The sequence below is a fragment of the Alternaria infectoria genome (assembly GCF_024043175.1).
Source record: "Alternaria infectoria strain BMP 0036 chromosome Unknown scaffold_8, whole genome shotgun sequence".
Taxonomy (NCBI): domain Eukaryota; kingdom Fungi; phylum Ascomycota; class Dothideomycetes; order Pleosporales; family Pleosporaceae; genus Alternaria; species Alternaria infectoria.
The window spans coordinates 673,427-692,570 of NW_026250697.1; the positions used below are offsets into that span (position 1 = coordinate 673,427).

At 49.7% G+C, this 19,144-nt stretch overlaps 5 protein-coding genes across 5 annotated transcripts; 4 read left to right on the forward strand and 1 right to left on the reverse strand.

The window, feature by feature from the left end:
* Positions 1 to 2,937: 2,937 nt before the first annotated feature.
* J4E92_005655 (uncharacterized protein) lies at positions 2,938 to 4,236 on the reverse strand (the record flags this gene model as incomplete). Its single annotated transcript, XM_051497034.1, has 1 exon — positions 2,938 to 4,236. The coding sequence occupies one exon, from the start codon at positions 4,234 to 4,236 to the stop codon at positions 2,938 to 2,940; it is 1,299 nt and encodes a 432-aa protein (XP_051352694.1).
* Positions 4,237 to 4,410: 174 nt separating this feature from the next.
* On the forward strand, positions 4,411 to 6,480 carry J4E92_005656 (uncharacterized protein; the record flags this gene model as incomplete). Its single annotated transcript, XM_051497035.1, has 2 exons — positions 4,411 to 4,726; positions 4,787 to 6,480. The coding sequence occupies 2 exons, from the start codon at positions 4,411 to 4,413 to the stop codon at positions 6,478 to 6,480; spliced, it is 2,010 nt and encodes a 669-aa protein (XP_051352695.1).
* A 1,224-nt stretch (positions 6,481 to 7,704) lies between these two features.
* Positions 7,705 to 8,984, forward strand: J4E92_005657 (uncharacterized protein; the record flags this gene model as incomplete). Its single annotated transcript, XM_051497036.1, has 6 exons — positions 7,705 to 7,785; positions 7,905 to 8,045; positions 8,111 to 8,279; positions 8,329 to 8,546; positions 8,622 to 8,762; positions 8,844 to 8,984. 6 exons carry the CDS (start codon positions 7,705 to 7,707, stop codon positions 8,982 to 8,984), a joined length of 891 nt encoding a protein of 296 aa, XP_051352696.1.
* A 1,344-nt stretch (positions 8,985 to 10,328) lies between these two features.
* Positions 10,329 to 11,029, forward strand: J4E92_005658 (uncharacterized protein; the record flags this gene model as incomplete). The annotated part of the gene is made up of 2 exons (XM_051497037.1): positions 10,329 to 10,337; positions 10,394 to 11,029. 2 exons carry the CDS (start codon positions 10,329 to 10,331, stop codon positions 11,027 to 11,029), a joined length of 645 nt encoding a protein of 214 aa, XP_051352697.1.
* Positions 11,030 to 14,427: 3,398 nt separating this feature from the next.
* Positions 14,428 to 17,825, forward strand: J4E92_005659 (uncharacterized protein; the record flags this gene model as incomplete). The annotated part of the gene is made up of 3 exons (XM_051497038.1): positions 14,428 to 15,323; positions 15,811 to 15,977; positions 16,030 to 17,825. 3 exons carry the CDS (start codon positions 14,428 to 14,430, stop codon positions 17,823 to 17,825), a joined length of 2,859 nt encoding a protein of 952 aa, XP_051352698.1.
* Positions 17,826 to 19,144: the final 1,319 nt, after the last annotated feature.

The following is a 19,144-nucleotide window of genomic DNA, read 5'->3' on the forward strand; positions in this document are numbered from 1 at the left end:
CTGCGGACCAACATCAGAGGCGGTAACAGATGAGGGGCAAATGAGCGCTCCCCATGGCGTTGGAGATGATGGGCTGCCGATCGCAGCATGGTAGCAAAGCGACGAGAAGCGGCCTTGGGTGGTCGCTTACGCCGGCAAAAATTTTGGGCGTAGCGCATGGGGATTATACGCCCCGCGCTACTCTTGGGCCGGGTGCCGTGAGATATTTTTAACCCCTGCCGCCTGGAGCACAGCAACCTACATACAATCAGGAATCATAGGGCAGGGTCTGAGTAAGCGACGTTTCAAGCGGTCTGTCTGCCAGCAATTCTACAGCTTTCACCAGCATTGTCCCTCCAATAACACCAACGTCGCGCTCTAGACAAGCGAGCCGTGTTTGCCAAGACAGCTCCTGACAGCAACGGTTTGATTGCGTTTCTCGACCTGGACACCTAGCTCCACTGCGTAGCATGCAGTGAGCCTGTTGTCTTTGACGTGGCTAAAGAGCGAAGGACGAAACATGACCAACGAGCGTGATAGATGGAAAGACGGATCCACATGCTGGCCAAAGCCAACGACAGTCTTCGAAGCGCCCGTTGTTCCAAAGCGGTTAAACTTGCTTTGCAAAGACTAGTACATGGTTCTTCTTGATCGGGTTTTGCGACCATGAAGTATCTACACCGCGTTGCCTTCGGACCGCCGGACATAGACTGTTTCGTCCGAGATCTGCATCAAGACTCTTGGGCAACACGTCGAGGAGCAGGATCGGAGAAGCTTTTCCCAGATGATCAAGGAGGTCTGGATGTCAAACATCAGACGGCCCCATCACAGCACGGAAAACGCCCGTGTAATAACGGATACCCAGGCAGTACCCGGGCTGCATCGCGAGCAGCAGTCAGCATGCGCTGTCCGGCGCTTCAGACACTGCGCTATATGGACCGTATGTTCAAGCCAACACACCTGTGTATGGAGAGCGACGATTTGGAGGCTGTATATTCCTACGCACTGCCTTCTTCAAACACTGTGAAGGCCCAGGATGGCTGACAATCACCTCCGCTTCCTTACCAGTCGGAAGAACGGTCGAGTGCCAGACAACACTTGCGGTAGGTAGCGTTGACCATGTACTCGATCGGTGACTGCCAGGCGAGCAACCACTGCAAATTGACTGACAGTCAAGAATCGGGGCTTGCGTCACACTGCACACTCTCGTCACCTTCATCTTCGCTCAATTCCGTCGTTGCCTCCATAGCTCCACTGTCCAGTGACATATCCAACACGGGAGCTACCATCCGCACTGCCTGTATGGACCAACAACAGCTCACACGCTAGTTCATCCGCAGTCGCTCAGAAATAGACAGCGTCCACTAACGCACTTGATCTCAAGCTAAACAAAGCCAGTGTGTCGCAGTGATGGGGCCATGGACAATCAATCGAACGATGCTGTTAATGACAGTGCGAATGGTGGTCATCAGGCACTAAGGCAAGGCTGATTCCGCTCTGCAAAGGACAGAATGTCATCGCAAATCTAACATACAGCCGACAAAAGCCTGCACCGTGTCGACAGACAAACACTAGTCTCTATTCATCATCTGTTTCGAGGAGCCCGGCACAAGCTGTCCTTCGATGTGAAGACTAGCTGGCAATAGTCACCGTGACAGGCGATGATCTGCATACACGCAAACGAAGGATTTGAACCGCGCTCAGGCTTTCCATGACAACTTTCTTTTAAGAGTCATGCAACAGTCATATCAACATTTCTAGAACTCATGTTCAAGCATTGTAAGACTCGGCCCGAAGCCGATCATGCAATGAGACTAACCATACTGAGGATGTCATACGATTGGATGAATAAAGTGTCAGGGGTGTTTGTTGATGCCGCACCGGTATGGACCGTCTAGGCGACCACCAAGACTACCGGCTATCCCAGTATGTCAAGCATCAAGACCTAACGTCCCGTCCGAATGGCGTGTAACGGCCCTAGGAACCTTCATCCCATACTCGACAGCGGCATAAGCCGAATGTACTTACCAGGAAGCATATTCGGCCCCAACATCGCAGCTCTGGATCTGTATACTGCATCAGTCCATTTCTAGCCAGAACCCAAGACATTGTACGATGTGTGGTTAGTGGGGCCTCCAGTCTTCATCTAACTGTCGAAGAGGGCCGGCTTCTCTCATTCACACCAACCTGTTAACTTCATTCCTACCAAATCTATTATTAGGTATCGCGACTTTACAGCAAACACTTCTTTCGAAAGGCGTTGGAAATCGGAAGGAATGTCGAGGGGTGAAACGTGGCAGTGCTTGTTAACACAGCCTCAAATCGCCGACATAATCTTCAATCGCCGACCTGCAGATCCATAATCGCCGACCTACAAAATCCCCAGCATCCAGCATCGGACCCCACAGTGGCTACGACGCTAGGAATGTTTCCCACGTGGGAACGCATGTCAATGCTGGGAGTCGCAGTTGAGCCGTAGCGGTGGGTACACCGTGATAACTACCGATGATGGGACGGGATGCCTAAGATGCGAGCGGCGAAATTCTACCGCAGGATGCCTGAAACCTTCAGCCTCACATCTGTAATTAAACTTCACACAATGACGTTTAGAGGCTATGTTGATGATTCCATCCAGCACCGAGTTGACCAATTTCCCAGCATCGGCTTGATAGGCAACATCCATGACAGCAATGTGAAATATGCATAATCACAGTAGGAATCTCTATTTTTGGGCGCCAATTCCCCCCGAGACGGTCTGATGGACACCCACCGGTGCACGAGAGGCTTGGTCGAGCAAGCAGTTTTTACCCCAGATCAAAGTGCGTAGTTCTCGTGCCCTCCACCGCCATTCTCTTGATTATACACCAGCATCAGTGATGACAAGAAGCCTATGATAGAGAAACCCATGTCTAGAAAAAAACTACTTGAGCAGCTGAGACGTGCAAAGGCCTGCTGGACTCACATCGTTGTCCACTCTGTTACCTGTCGGATATCCATAACCTTGCCTTCAGCACCATATCTCCCTTGCGCATCCCACAAATCCCTCTCGGCGCAAATCTCTGGTCGCCAACGCATCGCTTCCCTCATCTTCCCTTCACTATTGTTCTCTACTATGTCTGCAACCAGAGAGCCGATTGCAGGGCATGCCATGAAGCCGTTTCCAGATCCTCCTACCGCTACAATCAAGCCTTGGACATTAGGGTGCTTGTCGATGAGAAAGATGCGATCCACAGTATCTACGTCCCAGCATAAACGCGCGAAGCTCAAGTCTCGGGTTGCAAACTGTGGCATTGTGTCAGAGAGAAGAAGTCGCATACGTGCTTCTGCTTCTCTCGGAATCTGTTGTCGCGCAAACGGAACGGAGCGCATCTTGCCACTGTCGTTGATGACTGGATTGATGTATCCCGGGTGTTCATCGCAGAGCTTTATTTCGTGTGTCTCGGTGTCGGGTTCGATGAAGAAACCGCGATCCACGCCATACAGCACAGGTATGTTCCGGTACCGCTTCGCTTCTTCGGCTGAGAGGGGTAGATGTGCAAGTGTCCAGGCTGTGGGTCGAAGCTGACTCTCGAAGTCTAAGAGTAGGTCACTGTTCGCACCAGCGGATACAATGATGTGCTGAGCCTTGTGCTCAGAGCCGTTCCTCGTCCTCACCCCCGATACTGCGCTATTGTCCGAATTATACAGTAGCTCTTCGACACCGCCCTCTATGCTGTCGGTCAAGAATTCCACACCCAATCTCACGGCTTCTTGATGCATAGCTCTTAGAGCTCCACTAGCGAACACCCACCCTGCGCCTTTCTTTTTCCAGAAGCCCCTCCAACCTGGAAAGTCGCCCTGTAGCAACCCTCCTGGCATTGTTTGCTGGAAATCATGTTTCGTATTCAGGGCTGCTGGGAATACTTTCTCGCCTTTGGCATACTCTAGACAACGCTGGTAGGCTTCATCGCCAACAGCGGCCATGATAAAACCGGTGTCGTGGTAAAAGGGCGAGAACAGTGGATCGAATTTCCATGCATGCATTGCAAGCTGGGTCAGTCGATTCCAGAAGAAGTCTTGGAGAGAGTCAGACTCGGAGGGGTCGTTACTCCCTTCCGCGATCTTATTAAGGTCATTTCCTGCGGAGATGGGCGAGGGGAAGGAGCTGCCGTCGAGGACTTTGATGGAGGTGTAACCGCGACGAGCGAGCTCGAGGGAAATGGAGCAGCCCCATGTTCCAGCACCTACGATGAGGATATTGCTGCTCGTCGGCAACATGGTGGACGCCCAGCTTTGCGTCATCGAGAATGACATTAGCCGACGATGAAGCTTGCCAAGCCAGGACGCGTGAGCACGTGGAGATAAGCACGCTATCTCGAAGCGGCTGGGATCCCCGCGGCGAAACTTGCGCGATGGTACTTTGATGGCTGAGCGACAACCTCGCACCCCCTGATGATGCGCATACGCCCTATAATACCGCGCAATGTCTGGCGAGGAAACATATCTGTTCGCCAATGGAACCAGGCGCGCTCCGTCGCCACTGCACCTGGCGGTAAGCGGGCGCGCTCAAAGGAGCAGCACCACTACTGGACCGATGAGAAACTATCTACACCTGCCGAGTATCCCTTGAGTGCGGCCATGGCGGAAAGGATACATCCCAACAAGGAAGAAGCAGCGCCGAAGAAGAGGAGAACACGGAACGAAGGCGCGGCGATAGTAAAAGGCGGCGTTCACGTCAGAACACAGATCGTAAGTCCCGACCTATGCGGTACGTCAAGTCCCGGAACACCCATCTTCGCTGAGCGGGACTAACGCCAGATACCCTTAGATGACGTCCTCAAATACGCCGGCCATACGTTAGATAAGCACAAAGGCTGCGATATCCTCGACATCAACCCTGGCGCCGGGCTCTGGTCACAGAAGCTGCACGAATACCTCCAACCGCGCAGCCACGTGCTCCTCGAACCGCGACACGAAAAGTTTAAAGACTTTCTTGACCCTCTGATCACTGCACCCGGCTCCAGGTACTCACTCGTCGAACAAGACCCGACCGTACTCCAGACATACCGGGACATGGTTGCAAACGGTGTGTTCCCACACCAGACTGTGCTGGACGCTGAAGACCCCAAAGCACAGGAACCAAACAACACCCTGTTAGTGACTGGCTCTCTGGCATGGGATCCAAGACTTCCCGGCCTTGGTTTTGACTCAATGGCGAAACAGCTCGCCTACCACTTTGCCTCCGCTGCTTGGACAAACGATCTATTTCATGCCTATGGCATGGTTCGCACCTTACTGTGGGTACAGCACGACGACTTTAGCGGCATGATTGCCCAATCTATCAACGAAATGACCAAAACAAACCGCCTCATGCAAATGTTACAAGACACAACCCTCTTCATCCAACCAGAGCGCGCCTCGCGCAGCACGGGCCGAGCCTCTTCGGGCCGTGAACCACAGTACGAGATCGAGGCCATTGTCCGCGCTCTGAAGAAAGGGAAAGAGAATGGGATGGAGCTACCATCACATCGGCGCGACCACATCCACGACTTTGCTGAAGAAGTCGACCAGATTTCCAATGGCACAGGCGTAACCAGTTTTCAAACAATTCAAGATTACCTTCGCACGCAACAGTTGGCGGGTAGAAACCCCATTGGCCTGCTTTCACCTGGTCTCATCGAATACTACGATTTCATGAGACGTGTAATCAACGTCTTTCCACAAGTCGATCTTAACGATCCGACAGATGCAAAAGGCAAAAGAACCAAACGGCCGGTACCCCCTGACCACCCTTACAAGGACGACATACGGAAATTCTACAGAGAAAGTACTGGTATGGCGCTGACTCAGAGAAAGAAACTGTTGGCAGCATCCATAGCAGACATTGGCGAGGCTATATACAAACTCGAATGCAAGATTGTTGACATGCCAGACGGCCCTGAAAAAGCTGCTGCAATGGCCGAGCTAAGCGAGCTTGAAACCCAGTGGAAGCAGGGCCTCGACAGTCAAAATGCCAACTATGCCAAGGTACCTGCAACAGAGATCGATGACCGCCTCGCCATACGCTCGCCGCCCTCACCTCGTCTCCAATCCGACTCCCGTCCTTTCGAGCCCCTCGTCATGCGTAAAAATGAGGCTTGGCCCCAGAGCCGTCTGGCCCTCGTCTCCGCTGAGCCCTTTCCCAGGCCCGTCGGCGGATCCCCCGACTTCTACGAGTGGGCGCGAGATTTCATCTTCGGACTCTTCGCGCACCCCTCCGATGGTATCAATCATGCTCTCGACAAGCTGCAACATGGCCTCAGCGACATTATAAAAGATTGTCCCAGTTTGAAAGATCCGAAGAAAGGTGGTAGACTGCAAATGGAGCATCTCAGGGTTAGGATGCTAACATCCGAGATGATTCTAGAGCTTGTGGAAGCGTACAGGACCTGGCCGTTCAAAGAGCCAGGCAGTGATAGCAATCAGTACTTCAAGTACAAGCATGCTGGACAAACGTGGATTGGACAGTCTGCGGATCGATGAGGGATATTGAATACACATCATGTTGTCACTGCTTCTTTGAGACACAAGTACAACACGATATCGTATCGATCCTTCTGAAGTTCAGCATCACGCTACGTGTGTAACAGTGTCTCCGACAACATGGTGTGCATATTGGCAACCGATTGCAATGACAAGAGCGAGCTTACGCCTTGTTACCTCGCCCTCTCGGGTGAGCATATCTCGAGCAGCGTTGATTCCATAGAGTGAGCTTTCATACTTTCCAACTTGGAAAACTTTTGTACAAACCTTCTCCGAGTATCCTCCTATTAAAGCTCTTGTGGTCTGGAGCTTTCTCGCCAAAGCGGTGCAGCTGGGTTGCCGTTCTTGCACAAAGCCGAGGGTGCTAGCTGTCGTGTCTCTGTATGAGATCGAAGGTGTCAGAATGTTGAAGACTGTTGAAATTCCCTAGAACTAGTAGTGAGCTCCAATAGAGGCATGTCGTACTTGTTCGCATAGTCCCTTTACTTCTCGGCGGTCAGTTAGGTCGTTGGGAATCCTCCTTCGTGCTGTGCAAAGACAGCCAGAGATGGCGCAGGATCCCTATCTAGTCATCTCTGAGATCGATCCTCATTCCTATTGATAGCTCATCTCTCCAATGTAACGGAACACCCCCATATCGTACTGTCTACACGGCGGTTGAGAAGCGCAGAATAAATTGAACGTTTGGCGCAAGCCGTCGACGAGCACCCTTGAATTCGTGGACCATATAATCAGCAGGCTTGCATCTGACAGCATCTGCGATTTGAGTGGACAGGATCTGGCTTTCGTCTGACACAAGAACGACGGGATGATCAGCGATAACATGGTAGGTCGCATTGCTGCGGCAATCGATGGACAGGGTGAAGGCTTAATTAGAGGCGTCATTGAACCGCCAGACGTGCAAGGTCGCCGACATGCATCCCGGAAAGTAAAATTAGAATTGACGCCACCCGTCGAGTGTGTCTCTAGAAGACATTAGAGGGTAGACCGCGCGAGGCTGCATGCGCTGGTGAGAGCGAGGCACTTTGCAAGGTGGGTGGAGATGTCCCTTGGTACCTAGGTACCTAGGTAGCCAACGCGGGAGTAGGCGCGCTAGTGGACGAAACAAGCCTAGCCTCTTTTTTCTTCCCGTGCATCCAGATGTCGGGTGCAGGTGGCTTCGATCGAGCCTTCCAATTACCATCACATCACGCCCACCCTACAGCTTCACCCGTATAATTTGAAATGTCCGGAGCGGAGAGTAACCCGAGGAAGCGGAAAGCCGAGCCCCGCGAGCGGCACGACGGCGGCGACAAACGAGCTAAGGTGAGTTCTTTTCTTCGTACCACTGTCAAAACTCCTCCCGTACTTGCATTCTTGGCTTCCCAGTTCCATTTTCGTCATGCAGCTGCAGTGAGATTCATCAGGCTGATCCGAGACATCAGAGTAAAAGAAACTGGGATATGCCCCGCAGGGACGGCAGTCAGTCTCGAGCTATCAAACCCGGTGATGCGGGCATATGGGCAACATGCGCTATGAAGAAGGAAGCAAAATCTGTCTCTGATCTGCGGGATCTATTTCAAGAGGTTAGCGATATCTTGATGCTGCACCATCCGCGAGCGACAGTGCTGGTGATGCTGATTCATGATAGTACGCTACTACCCTGCACGGCGCCGCCGGTTCCAATGGGACGGCTGCAGAAGACAGCTCTGACTCGGAAGGAGGTGATATCGAAGCTGAGATCCAGAAAGAGCTCGCCGATATTCGTAAGCCGACTACGAAACCCTTGTTCACGTCTCTCAAACTCGACACCCAGTGCTGTGAGGATAGCCAATCACACTTCCGACCGCTCGGGCTGACCCAAGAAAGTGATATTTTTTAGGACACGCTCACCTCTAGAACCTGTCTCCTTCGTACATAAGATCTGTCAAGATATTGCAGATGGCGCTCAGCCGAAAAACTTACGCTATGTCAAGCGACTAACACCAATTACTGCGACCGACAAAGCCACGCCACAGGGTCTTGAGGCTGTTGCGAAACAAGTCCTTGCGCCTCACTTCCATGGATCAGATCAAGCGGGGAAGAAAGTGAGCATTAGCTTCTTCTATCAGATGATGTAGTGTCGTCGTGCAAAGATCTCCGCTAACGTGTGGTTACCCAAGTTTGCGATACGCCCATCGATCCGCAACAATAAGGAGTTTTTGAGAGATGGCGTCATCAATACAATCGCAGCTGCAGTTGGTCCTGGGCACAAGGTCGACCTGAAAAACTACGATCTTCTCATTCTCGTGGAAATTTACAAGGTATAGTCATACCCCACGTGGTGATCACACGTCTCACATGCACCGCATGATGAGATCTTGACAGCTGCTTACATCCGACAGAATGTCTTAGGTATGAGTGTGGTCGGTCCTGACTTCGAGCAGCTCAAACGTTTCAACATCGAGGAGCTTCGTCAGCCGTTGCCCTCCGTCAAACCTCAGGTCGATGATCAGTCAGGGAACATCGAGAATGGACGTGTCTGAGAAGGAGACGAGTGGAATCGGTGCGTGGGGCAGCCGTCGTGGTGCTAGAACGCCTCGCGCAGCAATTTCCACAAACTGAAAAAATCTCCGATCGGGACCACCGTGGCTTGCATACGTTTGCTCTTGGGATGAGGCAAACGTCTAGCGGATCATCAGAGTGAGCACAGTAGCCACCTACTCATCGACCTGACATCCGGCGTGTTGCTACTACTCGTCTCCGAACTGCCGGGTGCATACTGCGTGCGGGCTTACATAGCCGCCACAGCAATAGCCCACAGGCGTGGGATGTGTGGAGGTAGTTGACTAGCTACGTAAAACAATGGGCCGGGCGAGTTGAGGGCCCGTACAGACATAACACTGCGTTAATCACAGCGTTATTTTTTGCACTGTCAAACCTACATCCAATCGTCTCTCAGATTCCTAAGGATATGCTATCGAAACATGTCGGTCAATGGTATCCTTCAGCCGTCTGTCGGCAGAACCAATCATAATTCGCGATACGCGATATCCTCATCGGGTGCCTAGCCACTTGTGGGTATCCTTGACGAACGCTGAGAGCGCCAATCTGAACGCCTCACGCGTCCTTCTCCGCCTCTACATCCGCCTTCGCTAAACAATTCGCTTAGAATACGCCGCTTACTTACCAGTTCCGTACGCGCATGATAGACTTTTGCTTTTCGGCTGAGCAGTGCATCGGCGAGAGGATAGTCGATATGGCTCGGGGACTGGTTGGGACTTTCAGATGTGCTACTAAGTGTCGACTGTCATGCGATTCGGTATGGCCGAACCAAGGAGATGGCTTCATCAATTGAGATCTATCAAAGTCGGTCTTGCTCGGGCTGGCGTTACTATGCTTTTGTTTCCGACATTCGTCGGGACATTTTTGCGTTCAGATCGAGCATCCATGATTCTATGAGAAAAGAGCTGGCATTGACTTTGTTTGCGCAATCGTCAAAACATTCTTAATGCATAGCGATGTCCTCGACATGCAGCATTCAGTCAGCTCCAGGCCTCCACTATCGAATCACGCTAAGCTCCCCGCCGGAATCTAGGACGTCGCTGCTCGGCCCTTCATAATGCATCTTCCCCCACTGGATGTTGCAATCTTTCCCCTCACCAGTATGAGCCGTGGAACGTACGCTCTAAAGCCCGTTCGGCCCTCTTCGACCACTTCGTCTTCATCTTCGTCTTCATCAGCATCTTCGCGGACTGCTATCACAACAGTCGACTTTCCCAGCATACAAAGAGTCATCAGAGCAGTCTTTCGGTCCTCAAGAATCAATGTTCAGCAAATTGAAGTCCAGCAAGGGTGCATACACCAGGTTTATCTCGCAAGACTTCAAGATGGCAGTTGTTTGATACTCAAATGCCCACCAGCTTATAACATCCGACTCCTCCGGCATGAGAAGCACTTCCTGGAGACAGAACGCAAAGCACTCGAGACACTGCACGAGTATACACAAGTACCTGTGCCTCAAATCATCAAGTATGATAGCCATGGTGGACCGCTTGGTGCACCATTTCTTATGATGAGCCACATGCCTGGTCGCAAGCTCTCGGAAATCGCGCCATACATCTCGACCAGCGAGAGAAACTCCATCGATCACACACTAGGCACACATGTCCGCGCTCTGACTGCACTATCTGCCACCCAATTTGGTATGACACACCGTGTCTTCGTCAAAAAGGGCAGCAACTCCTGGCGCGAGGCTTTCTTTGCTCTCCTCGAAGCCGCACTACGCGATGCTGAGGATATGCTTGTTAACGCACACTCCGAAAGTATACGTTTCTGGGTTGGCAAACACGCGCACTGCCTGGAAGAAGTTACCGAACCGCGCCTTGTAGCGCTCAATCTCTGCGACCCGGAGAACGTGCTCATCGACGAACGTACCAAGCAGGTCATAGGTCTTGTCGGATTTTCGAACGTCATCTGGGGCGACCCTCTCATGAGCGGCGGTATCGCGGATGGCAATGAAGCGTTCTTCGCCGGCTTGGGAGATTACCCTGTGAAGACTGGGGGCGCGAGGGTCAGGATGCTGATGTAAGTACCAAGTGCGGGTAATTAGAAGGCCGCAATGCTGACCGTAATAGGTACAAGACTTACCGGGCCACGGTGCGGATCGTCGCACACCATTACCGGCCGCATGACGGCATTGATGAGCTCGGTGCGAGACGAGAGCTGAGCTGTGCACTCAACGACCTCGCAGCTATCTGAATCGTACTAGCGAGGCAGCTAGATTCTACGAGCGAGCTCTCGTAGCGCCTTGCTACAAGCGAATCGAGTGCCGAGCAACACATTGTGCTATAAGAATGGAGTTCCGAGCGGAAGGGTATCGTGTTTTTGGGTCTCAAGTATTGGAATTCAAGGCGTAAGGCGTTCGGGTTCTGTACTATGAAACATTGAGTATAGTGAGAAAAACGCTCGCTGTTCACGCATGACCATCGGTTAATTGCGTGCGGCTAAGTGTAGCGGGCGGTGTAACGATGTTGCTGTACCGCTTAGATCGGATGCGAAAGGGCGCGCAAAACTGAGTTCCACGGCATAGAGTCGAGCATGGCGTAAGCTTACATTATCTGATATTCCCCTCTCCCGTTTGCAATCTTCAGGACACTGTCGTCCAAGTAGTTGAGTACATGTATTTTCAGTCGTCAAAGAAGCTAGTGGCCAAAACGAGTGATAGAAATTTGAAAGAAAGCGGATGCAAATACCGTCTTGACTTCATCGTACACTTTGGCAAATGATGCGAATGTGCAGCAACCAGGGTAAGCGAACGTTGCGATCCGAAGCAACATCCTGGCGCTGTAAGTCGCCCAATCTTGAAGACACATGGATACACGAGGAATATACCATTCGCACATCAAACCCACAAATTTCGACGCGGACGTGGCTGATGTTCCGCCCTCTACGTTGATTTGTCTTTGTCGACACGTTAGCCACGTATCCAAGTACCTACGTACCTAAGGTTCTGCACATGCTATGAATCGGCTACCCTTGCGAGGGCGCCTGAGCCCACCACATGCCCGAATGCTCCTTCTCGCTCACCCCTGTTTCTGATAACGTACCTAGGTATAATGGGTAGACTGTAGAAAGGCACCCACCAATCATTCGCGTGCAGACTCGCTTGATGGCGCTGCATTGGGAGTAGCGTTCGAGAGGGGTAGGCGAAGATAGACGACGCGTTGCGGACCGATGTTCTTCGGAGTCGTAAGTTGCTGGAATCTCGCTACGCATGTAAGTGACGGGCGGCAGCGGCCTGGCGTAGACAACGGGGTAGGGGAAAGGCTGTAGGCAAGGCAGGGGTACCGAGGTATTTGTGTCGACAGGTAGTCGCACGCGGTGCACCTTGAACAGTGACTCTTGAGATATAAAAACACCTTCGACAGCCGGCTAGAAATTGGACTGAATGAAACGACATCGGTCTTTTCCATCTTGAAGATGCGCCTCTACGAATGTTCTTGGACTATAACTCTTGCTCACATCCCTGGAAGAGAGAACTTTGGAAGGTACTTAGGCATGCCTGCCTAAGCAGACACTGCTCAACCCATCTATTGAGACTTCATTATATCAGATATACAACATGCTTGTCTACACCGCGTCCTTCTCCCTCTCGGCTTTAGCGAGAGTCTAGCTTACCTAGGTAGTAGGCATTGGATCTTGTCCAGGTGGCCAAACCTCAAGCTACAATGTGTCTGGCTTCAACACCAGAACTTAATTTTTTTTCCGCATATGTAGACAAGATAAACGGGGTAATTGTTTCATGTTACAGCGCCTTCAGATTGATCACGTATGATTGGATCGATTTTGTCCCTATCACAATCGCGACGCTACGCCCGATACAGTTAGTTAGCCCCCACGTGAAGAACGGGAGCTCCCACCCGTGAGGGGAACGGAAGACGCGACGGAAGGTTCGGGGCAGGCTTTCACTTCATATGACAATCGCGCGTCTACCTGCATTCTTTTACCTGGCGTTTCGACCGGTTCTCTGTCATGCGCAACGGGGATCCCAGATCCTGCCGCCCATTCGAAGGTTTTACGGAAGATCCCTCCACCGCGGCGCGTGCTTAACGCTGAAGTATTGGCGCGAACCGCTGCAACAATCCCAATGTCCACCCGGGCGCTTAGCCAACTATGTTATTGCACGATAGCCTCAAGAACTCTGCGCATCCGCTATGTCGGTACCGGATTAAGTATGAAAGTGGAATCAGCGGTGCTGTGCCGCAATCTATCTGCGCGGACGATCGATGCAGGTACAGCTTGAACAGCAGACGAAGATGGCTTAAGTAGCCTCTATGTATGCGCTTCTCTGTGCGATAACCTTGGATACAGCCACCGAGTCGCTGTAAGTTTCCTTTCAGGCCAATCCCGTTTGAGCGCACTTGGAGCATCTGTCGTTATGGATCGAACATTAGGAGGTCATGCGCCTTCAGTCCCAGCGGACTCGTCTGCTCAGTCTACAACAGATACCATGCCTTTGGGCACAGGTTAGTAATCAATTACCTCTGAAGATCTAGGCGGCTAACAAACTTGCCAACACAAGCTCCAACGGATCGGAAAGGGAGCTGGCTGCCATTTACCTTTAGATGGTATTCTCTATTGATCCCGATAAGTGCCACCGCCATCCTGGGCATAACAATATCGCTACTTATTTGGTACTCGCAACACCACTACGGACTCGGTGCCGATGACGGATCTTCTGCAGTACTGTTTGGATGGCGCTTCACACCAACTCTGCTAGCAGTGCTGTACACACAATCCACGGTTATCCTATTTGAAGATGCCAAGAGAACGGAGCCGTTCGCTCGATTAGCTCGAGCACCTTCAGAAGGCGCCAGTGCCTACGGTACATTACTCCAAACGCCCAGGGCCTGGTGGGCTATCTTACTGGATATCGTCCTCAAGCGCAAGTCGGTCGGTAAAACCAGTTGGTGTCTCATCTGCACGGCTGTAATCAATGTGGTGGCCCTTCTCGCTATATCTCCTTTGTCATCCGCCCTTCTTACATCCGAAGAGATTGTAATCACCAAAGCGCTTGACATCAGCAGAAGCGTTCCTAGGATTGGTCTCCAACTGCCCATTGTCGCCAGTAGAGAAACCTATTTCAGAACTACGTCTGCGCTGATGAGGAATCTCTCTACTTCAGCATGGATAAAAGATACTTCTATCACCTTTCCGAATTGGCCGTCTACAGATACAGCACAACTCGGCCCCGATCTGATATCAAGCTTCAACTCCTGGACGGCAGAGACAACGACAATACATGCGAACCTAGGTTGTCGGGACATGACGCTAGAAAGCGCTGATCTTGTGCCGATGGAATACAAAGAGTACGATATCATGGGCCACGGGCCATACAAGGGCGTAGAACCCATGGTAGTCTTTGCTTTAGCATCGGACGACGGTTGCAGACACGAAATAACCGTCCACCCTGCGGTTAATCTGGCAATGCGTGGAGGCCTGACATGGTCAAACACTTCTACTTTCTACATTGAGGATGAGCTGCTGCCCCTCGGTAGAATGCCGTTTCCCAGTAACGTCTCCTCGACCAGTCCGTATGCGCGCCACTATGCCTCTCCAGAATGTGCAGACCGGGATATCATCATTCTCAACACCCCGTGGACCAAGCCCGTCAGGTTGGAGCTGAGTGAAGCGGCAGGGACAGGACTTGAGCTCAACAGGACCTATGAACGCTCGCCTGACTTTCGCATGAAGGCATTGCTTTGCAAATCTCAGTATTCTATGGAAACACACAACACTTCTACTTCAATAGGCCAAGGCAAAGAGCCGAACATTACGTCCATGGAGTCGGACCATATTCAGCCCGTGTCAATCACGAAAGATATGATAGACATCCCTAAGTTTGAAGAGATGGCACTACAAGACACTTGGAAATACTATTTTAACGCCGAAAGCATAGCGACTGATGCGGACCGTGCTCTGGGCGGCCAGCTTGGCCCTTACTCCGATCCGAACATGACGACCAACGCTCCAGAGTTCTTTGGGCTTGGTCCGCTGCTTGGCGCTCTCTATGCATTCAACGTTACCGAAATGTTGAACGACAGGGAGTTTATTTCCCGCGCAGAAAGAGTCAAAGGAAGATTCTTCACGGAGTGTCTTCGCGAGGCCTTGAACGACCCCGACGTAACACGCGTCGAAGTTACAAAAGGGAAGGCAACAGTGGTCGAAAATAGAATCATGGTACTCCAAGAGATCGGAATCGCTTTGGCTACCCTCTTCTTGGTCTCCTTCTTGCTACTCATCATGGTATTTTGGGTCTCACGACTATCATTTCGGCCGCTCGACCTCAGCATGGACCCCGGCAGTACCCTTGGACATGCTATGTTAGTTCAATCGCATCCGACACAATCATCAACATTTCGAGAAGGTCATCGTATAGCGCATCACGATTTCCGCCAAAGAATAAGGAATGACACATTTTACATGCGGGATGGTGCTATACATACTGCAAGCAGTGATTGCCTCGCAAGCACATGTAAGTCAGCAATGCCATGTAATCGAAGCTGTGAGCTGATAAATGCCTTCAATAGCTCCCACAACCACTAAATCTTCAAGCTTTTGGCAGCCGTTGGTCATCCGACTTCGTATGCTGTTTGCTCTTTCAAGCTTCCTTATCCTGATCCTGGTTGCGGTGTTAGTACTGAACGCTTTCTCTGCGAGATCTCGACTTTCTCAGCTTGCATTCGTTTACGAAGCCGATGTTTCTAAGTTGGGCTTGAGCTTCTCCACCTTTGCTCCTATCTCTATCGGACCCACAGTTGTCAGTATTGTGATCGGCTTGTGGTGGGATCAATTGGATTCAACATTCAGAATCCTCCAACCCTATTTTGCGATGTCGCAACGGCCAACACCCATCACCAATGGAGCGGGTCTTACGTACCGTTCCAAAACCTGGGCTGGTGCGGCTATCAAGGCCGCCCGCAACAAGCATTGGATGCTGTTCCTGGTCGCTACTGGAAGCGTTCTCTGCCAAATTCGTAAGATTATCATGATCGATGGTCTTCTAGCTTGCTGACTTCAATTTGCCAGTCACCGTTTCGATGTCCGCGCTCTTCGAACGACAAGCTGCGAACGTATCTCATCGAGCGATTCTTGAGAGGACGCTGGAACCTCGAGAGATACCCATTATAACTACGGTGAAGACCTACGAACAACGAATGGGTGCAGCTATTCCGGGTCTGCCTCCATTTGAAGTACTCAACGATCTTCTGCTGAATCCGCCTAAAAATTGGCTTCCCGGCGCTGCCATTCAGCTATCACTCAATGGCACTAAGCCTTCTTGGACTCAAGATGATTGGAGTTTCATACCCTTCAATCTTACCAGTATTTCCCAAGTGGATGCCAAAGAGACGATAACGTTTCCGAATAACGTAACAATCACAACATCTGCTCTACGAGCTCGGCTAGAATGCGAGCAAGTACCCGAAGTAGCGAACACATCGACATGGCTCATTCATCCCGATGAAATTGATTCCCAGGTCACACCGACGGATCTGGAGGGCCTGGAAAATTACTACTCCTTCAATCATACGATGTTTGGCGGCAGCCCGTCAAACACTTCAGCATTTGGCACCAGCGCTATGCTGTCGTGTTGCTCAAACGGAACCAAGGACGATCTGAATTCAGCAGTGATAGGATACTGGTCCCCAGTAAATGTCGAAGCGTTCCCAAACGCAGACAGTCAGTGGCCGATTCCATTCGTTACGAAATGGATCGTTGGTAAGCCTGTAACAGTTCCAGGCAGAGACGAGAACCAAGGACCAATGCTGCTTTTCAAAGATGTACCCGATTTACAAGCCGCTCGTTGCATGCCGATAGTGGAGACGTCAGATGCCAAAGTGGTCGTGGACGTGGAAACGGGCATGGTCCAATCCTATGAGATCATCAGCCCTGTCGGCCCTGCAAAATCAGCATGGTCCGAAGTGTTTGTCCGACACGCACCGACCCATGGCAACGCAACGCAGCAATACGACAAAAAATACCGAGGACCGTTGAACGTCACCACGAGTTATGGGGTCTTATTCATGGGATCCATGTTCAAGGCCGCTGACCCGAATCTCGGGCCAAAAGGGACATTATTCATGGAATCTCTTCGCGACAATGCCTTCATCATGCGCGACGCTGAAACCGGCATGAACATGGACCTGATGACATACAGCATGTATAGCCTCGCCAACAAGGATCCGCAGGCTTTGCTCGACTACGCAACACTTGTCACACACGCAAACCATACCTTCCAAACTTTCTTCCAGCACTTCATCAGCAATGGTCTATCTTTAGAGCAAGGCGGTTGGGCGTACCAAAAGATCGGCGACAACAGTACACATGCGTTAGGAGAGCCAGTGACATTGGATGGCAGGGTTCTTCCGCGACGCAAGTACGCAAGTCTCCACACCAATCGAACAGTTGAGGCACTGGTATCCCACCGAACCCAGGTTCTTCATATGAATGCAATCGCTACGTATCTGTCGGTGGCAATAATCATCTGGCTTATAGGCACTACAGCCGTAGTCAGTTCTCTACAGAGAAGATGCACGAGTCCCTTGCTTCGAGACGTGCAACTCATCGCCGACGTACTTGTACTTGTCGCAGGGAGCGATCATCTTTCGCGATTGGTAGAAGAACGAGGTGTAGCACTAAAGAACGCGAATGACGTCAAAACCATGCTAGGGTGGTTCAAAGACAGAAACGGAGAGGTGCGTTGGGGTATTGAGGTTGTTGGGGGCAGAGATGCAGCAGAGTGGGTAGACGCCCCAAAGACCGGTTGGCATGCGCAGGATGGTTCGAGGCGGGGTTGGATTCCATGGAGAAAAGCGCAATCGTAGTATTAGAGAGGAATCGTTTTTTTTTTTTCAACTAAGCTATGGTAGAGGCAACAAACGTGGACACCGAGCCCTAGGGAAGGTAGCGCTAGATAGTCAAGAGGTATGTATCTGCCGAGATGCCGTCTCTACGTCGACCGTGAAAGCCAGAAATAGCGAGAAGGTAGGCAACCCTAATAACTCTACAACAATATCTTTTAAGAGAATTATAAAAAGATAGAAATACTTGCAGTAGCTTACTCTATATATTAGATTTTTTAGATTTTTTGTGTGTCGCGTTGTTGTGCAGAGGAAGAAGATAAGGTTGTGTTGTTCTAAATCTTACTTCCGGCTTTTACGGTCGACCTAGAGTGTAGAACAAGAAGAGATATAATTATTCTATAGAAGAGAGAGAAAGCTCTATATAAATAATACTAAGACAATACTAGTGCTAGCGTAGGTAAATTACGTAATAGAATTCTAACTAATAGCCTCTCTAGAACCTATTATAAAGTAAATATATAAAAAAAAAAAAGAGAAAAAAAAAAAAAAGAACTAGTTACTAAGAATAAGACTACTTTAAAGTATTATACTATAGTAAGAGTAGTCTATATTAGAGTTATAAGTATTACTTAGCTACTTACTATAGTAGAGCTACTATATATAGCTATCTTTATTTTTATATAATATAGTACGCTTAAAATATAGATTAGTCTAGATACTACTAAATAAAGTAATAAGCTTCTTCTTCTTATAATTCTTAAGCTTCTTCTAGTATATTTAGTATAAATAGAAGTTTATATATTTATTTTATACTTTTTTATACTCTAGAGTTATACTAAAGTTAATAGTAAGCTACTTAAAAATAAAAGTCTTTATATAGTTAGCGTTTTTATATAAGTTCTAGAGAAAGTAATACTATAATATAATATTTTTATTAATATTAGATATATAGAGTAAAGGTAGTTATATATAGATAAGAGTATTTATATAGTTAGTATTCTTATATAAGTCTTAGAGAAAGATAGTTTATAAAGTAATATTTCTACTCTTATTAAATATATAAGTCTATAGTAAATACGTAAACGTACTAAAAGTAAGCTAAGTAGAATACTATAGAATAAAGCTAAGAGTTTAGTAAATAGTTTTAAACTTTATTATATAAAGTAGCTTTATAAGTATATTAGTAGAATTATTTTTACTACTAATTTACTTAATTAATATAGTACTATTCTAGATATAGTCTTAGAGAAAGTAGTAGTGTATATTAATATATTTACTATAGTAGTAAAACTTAGAATTTTTAAAAAGCTTAATTATAAACTAATTATTAATATAAATTA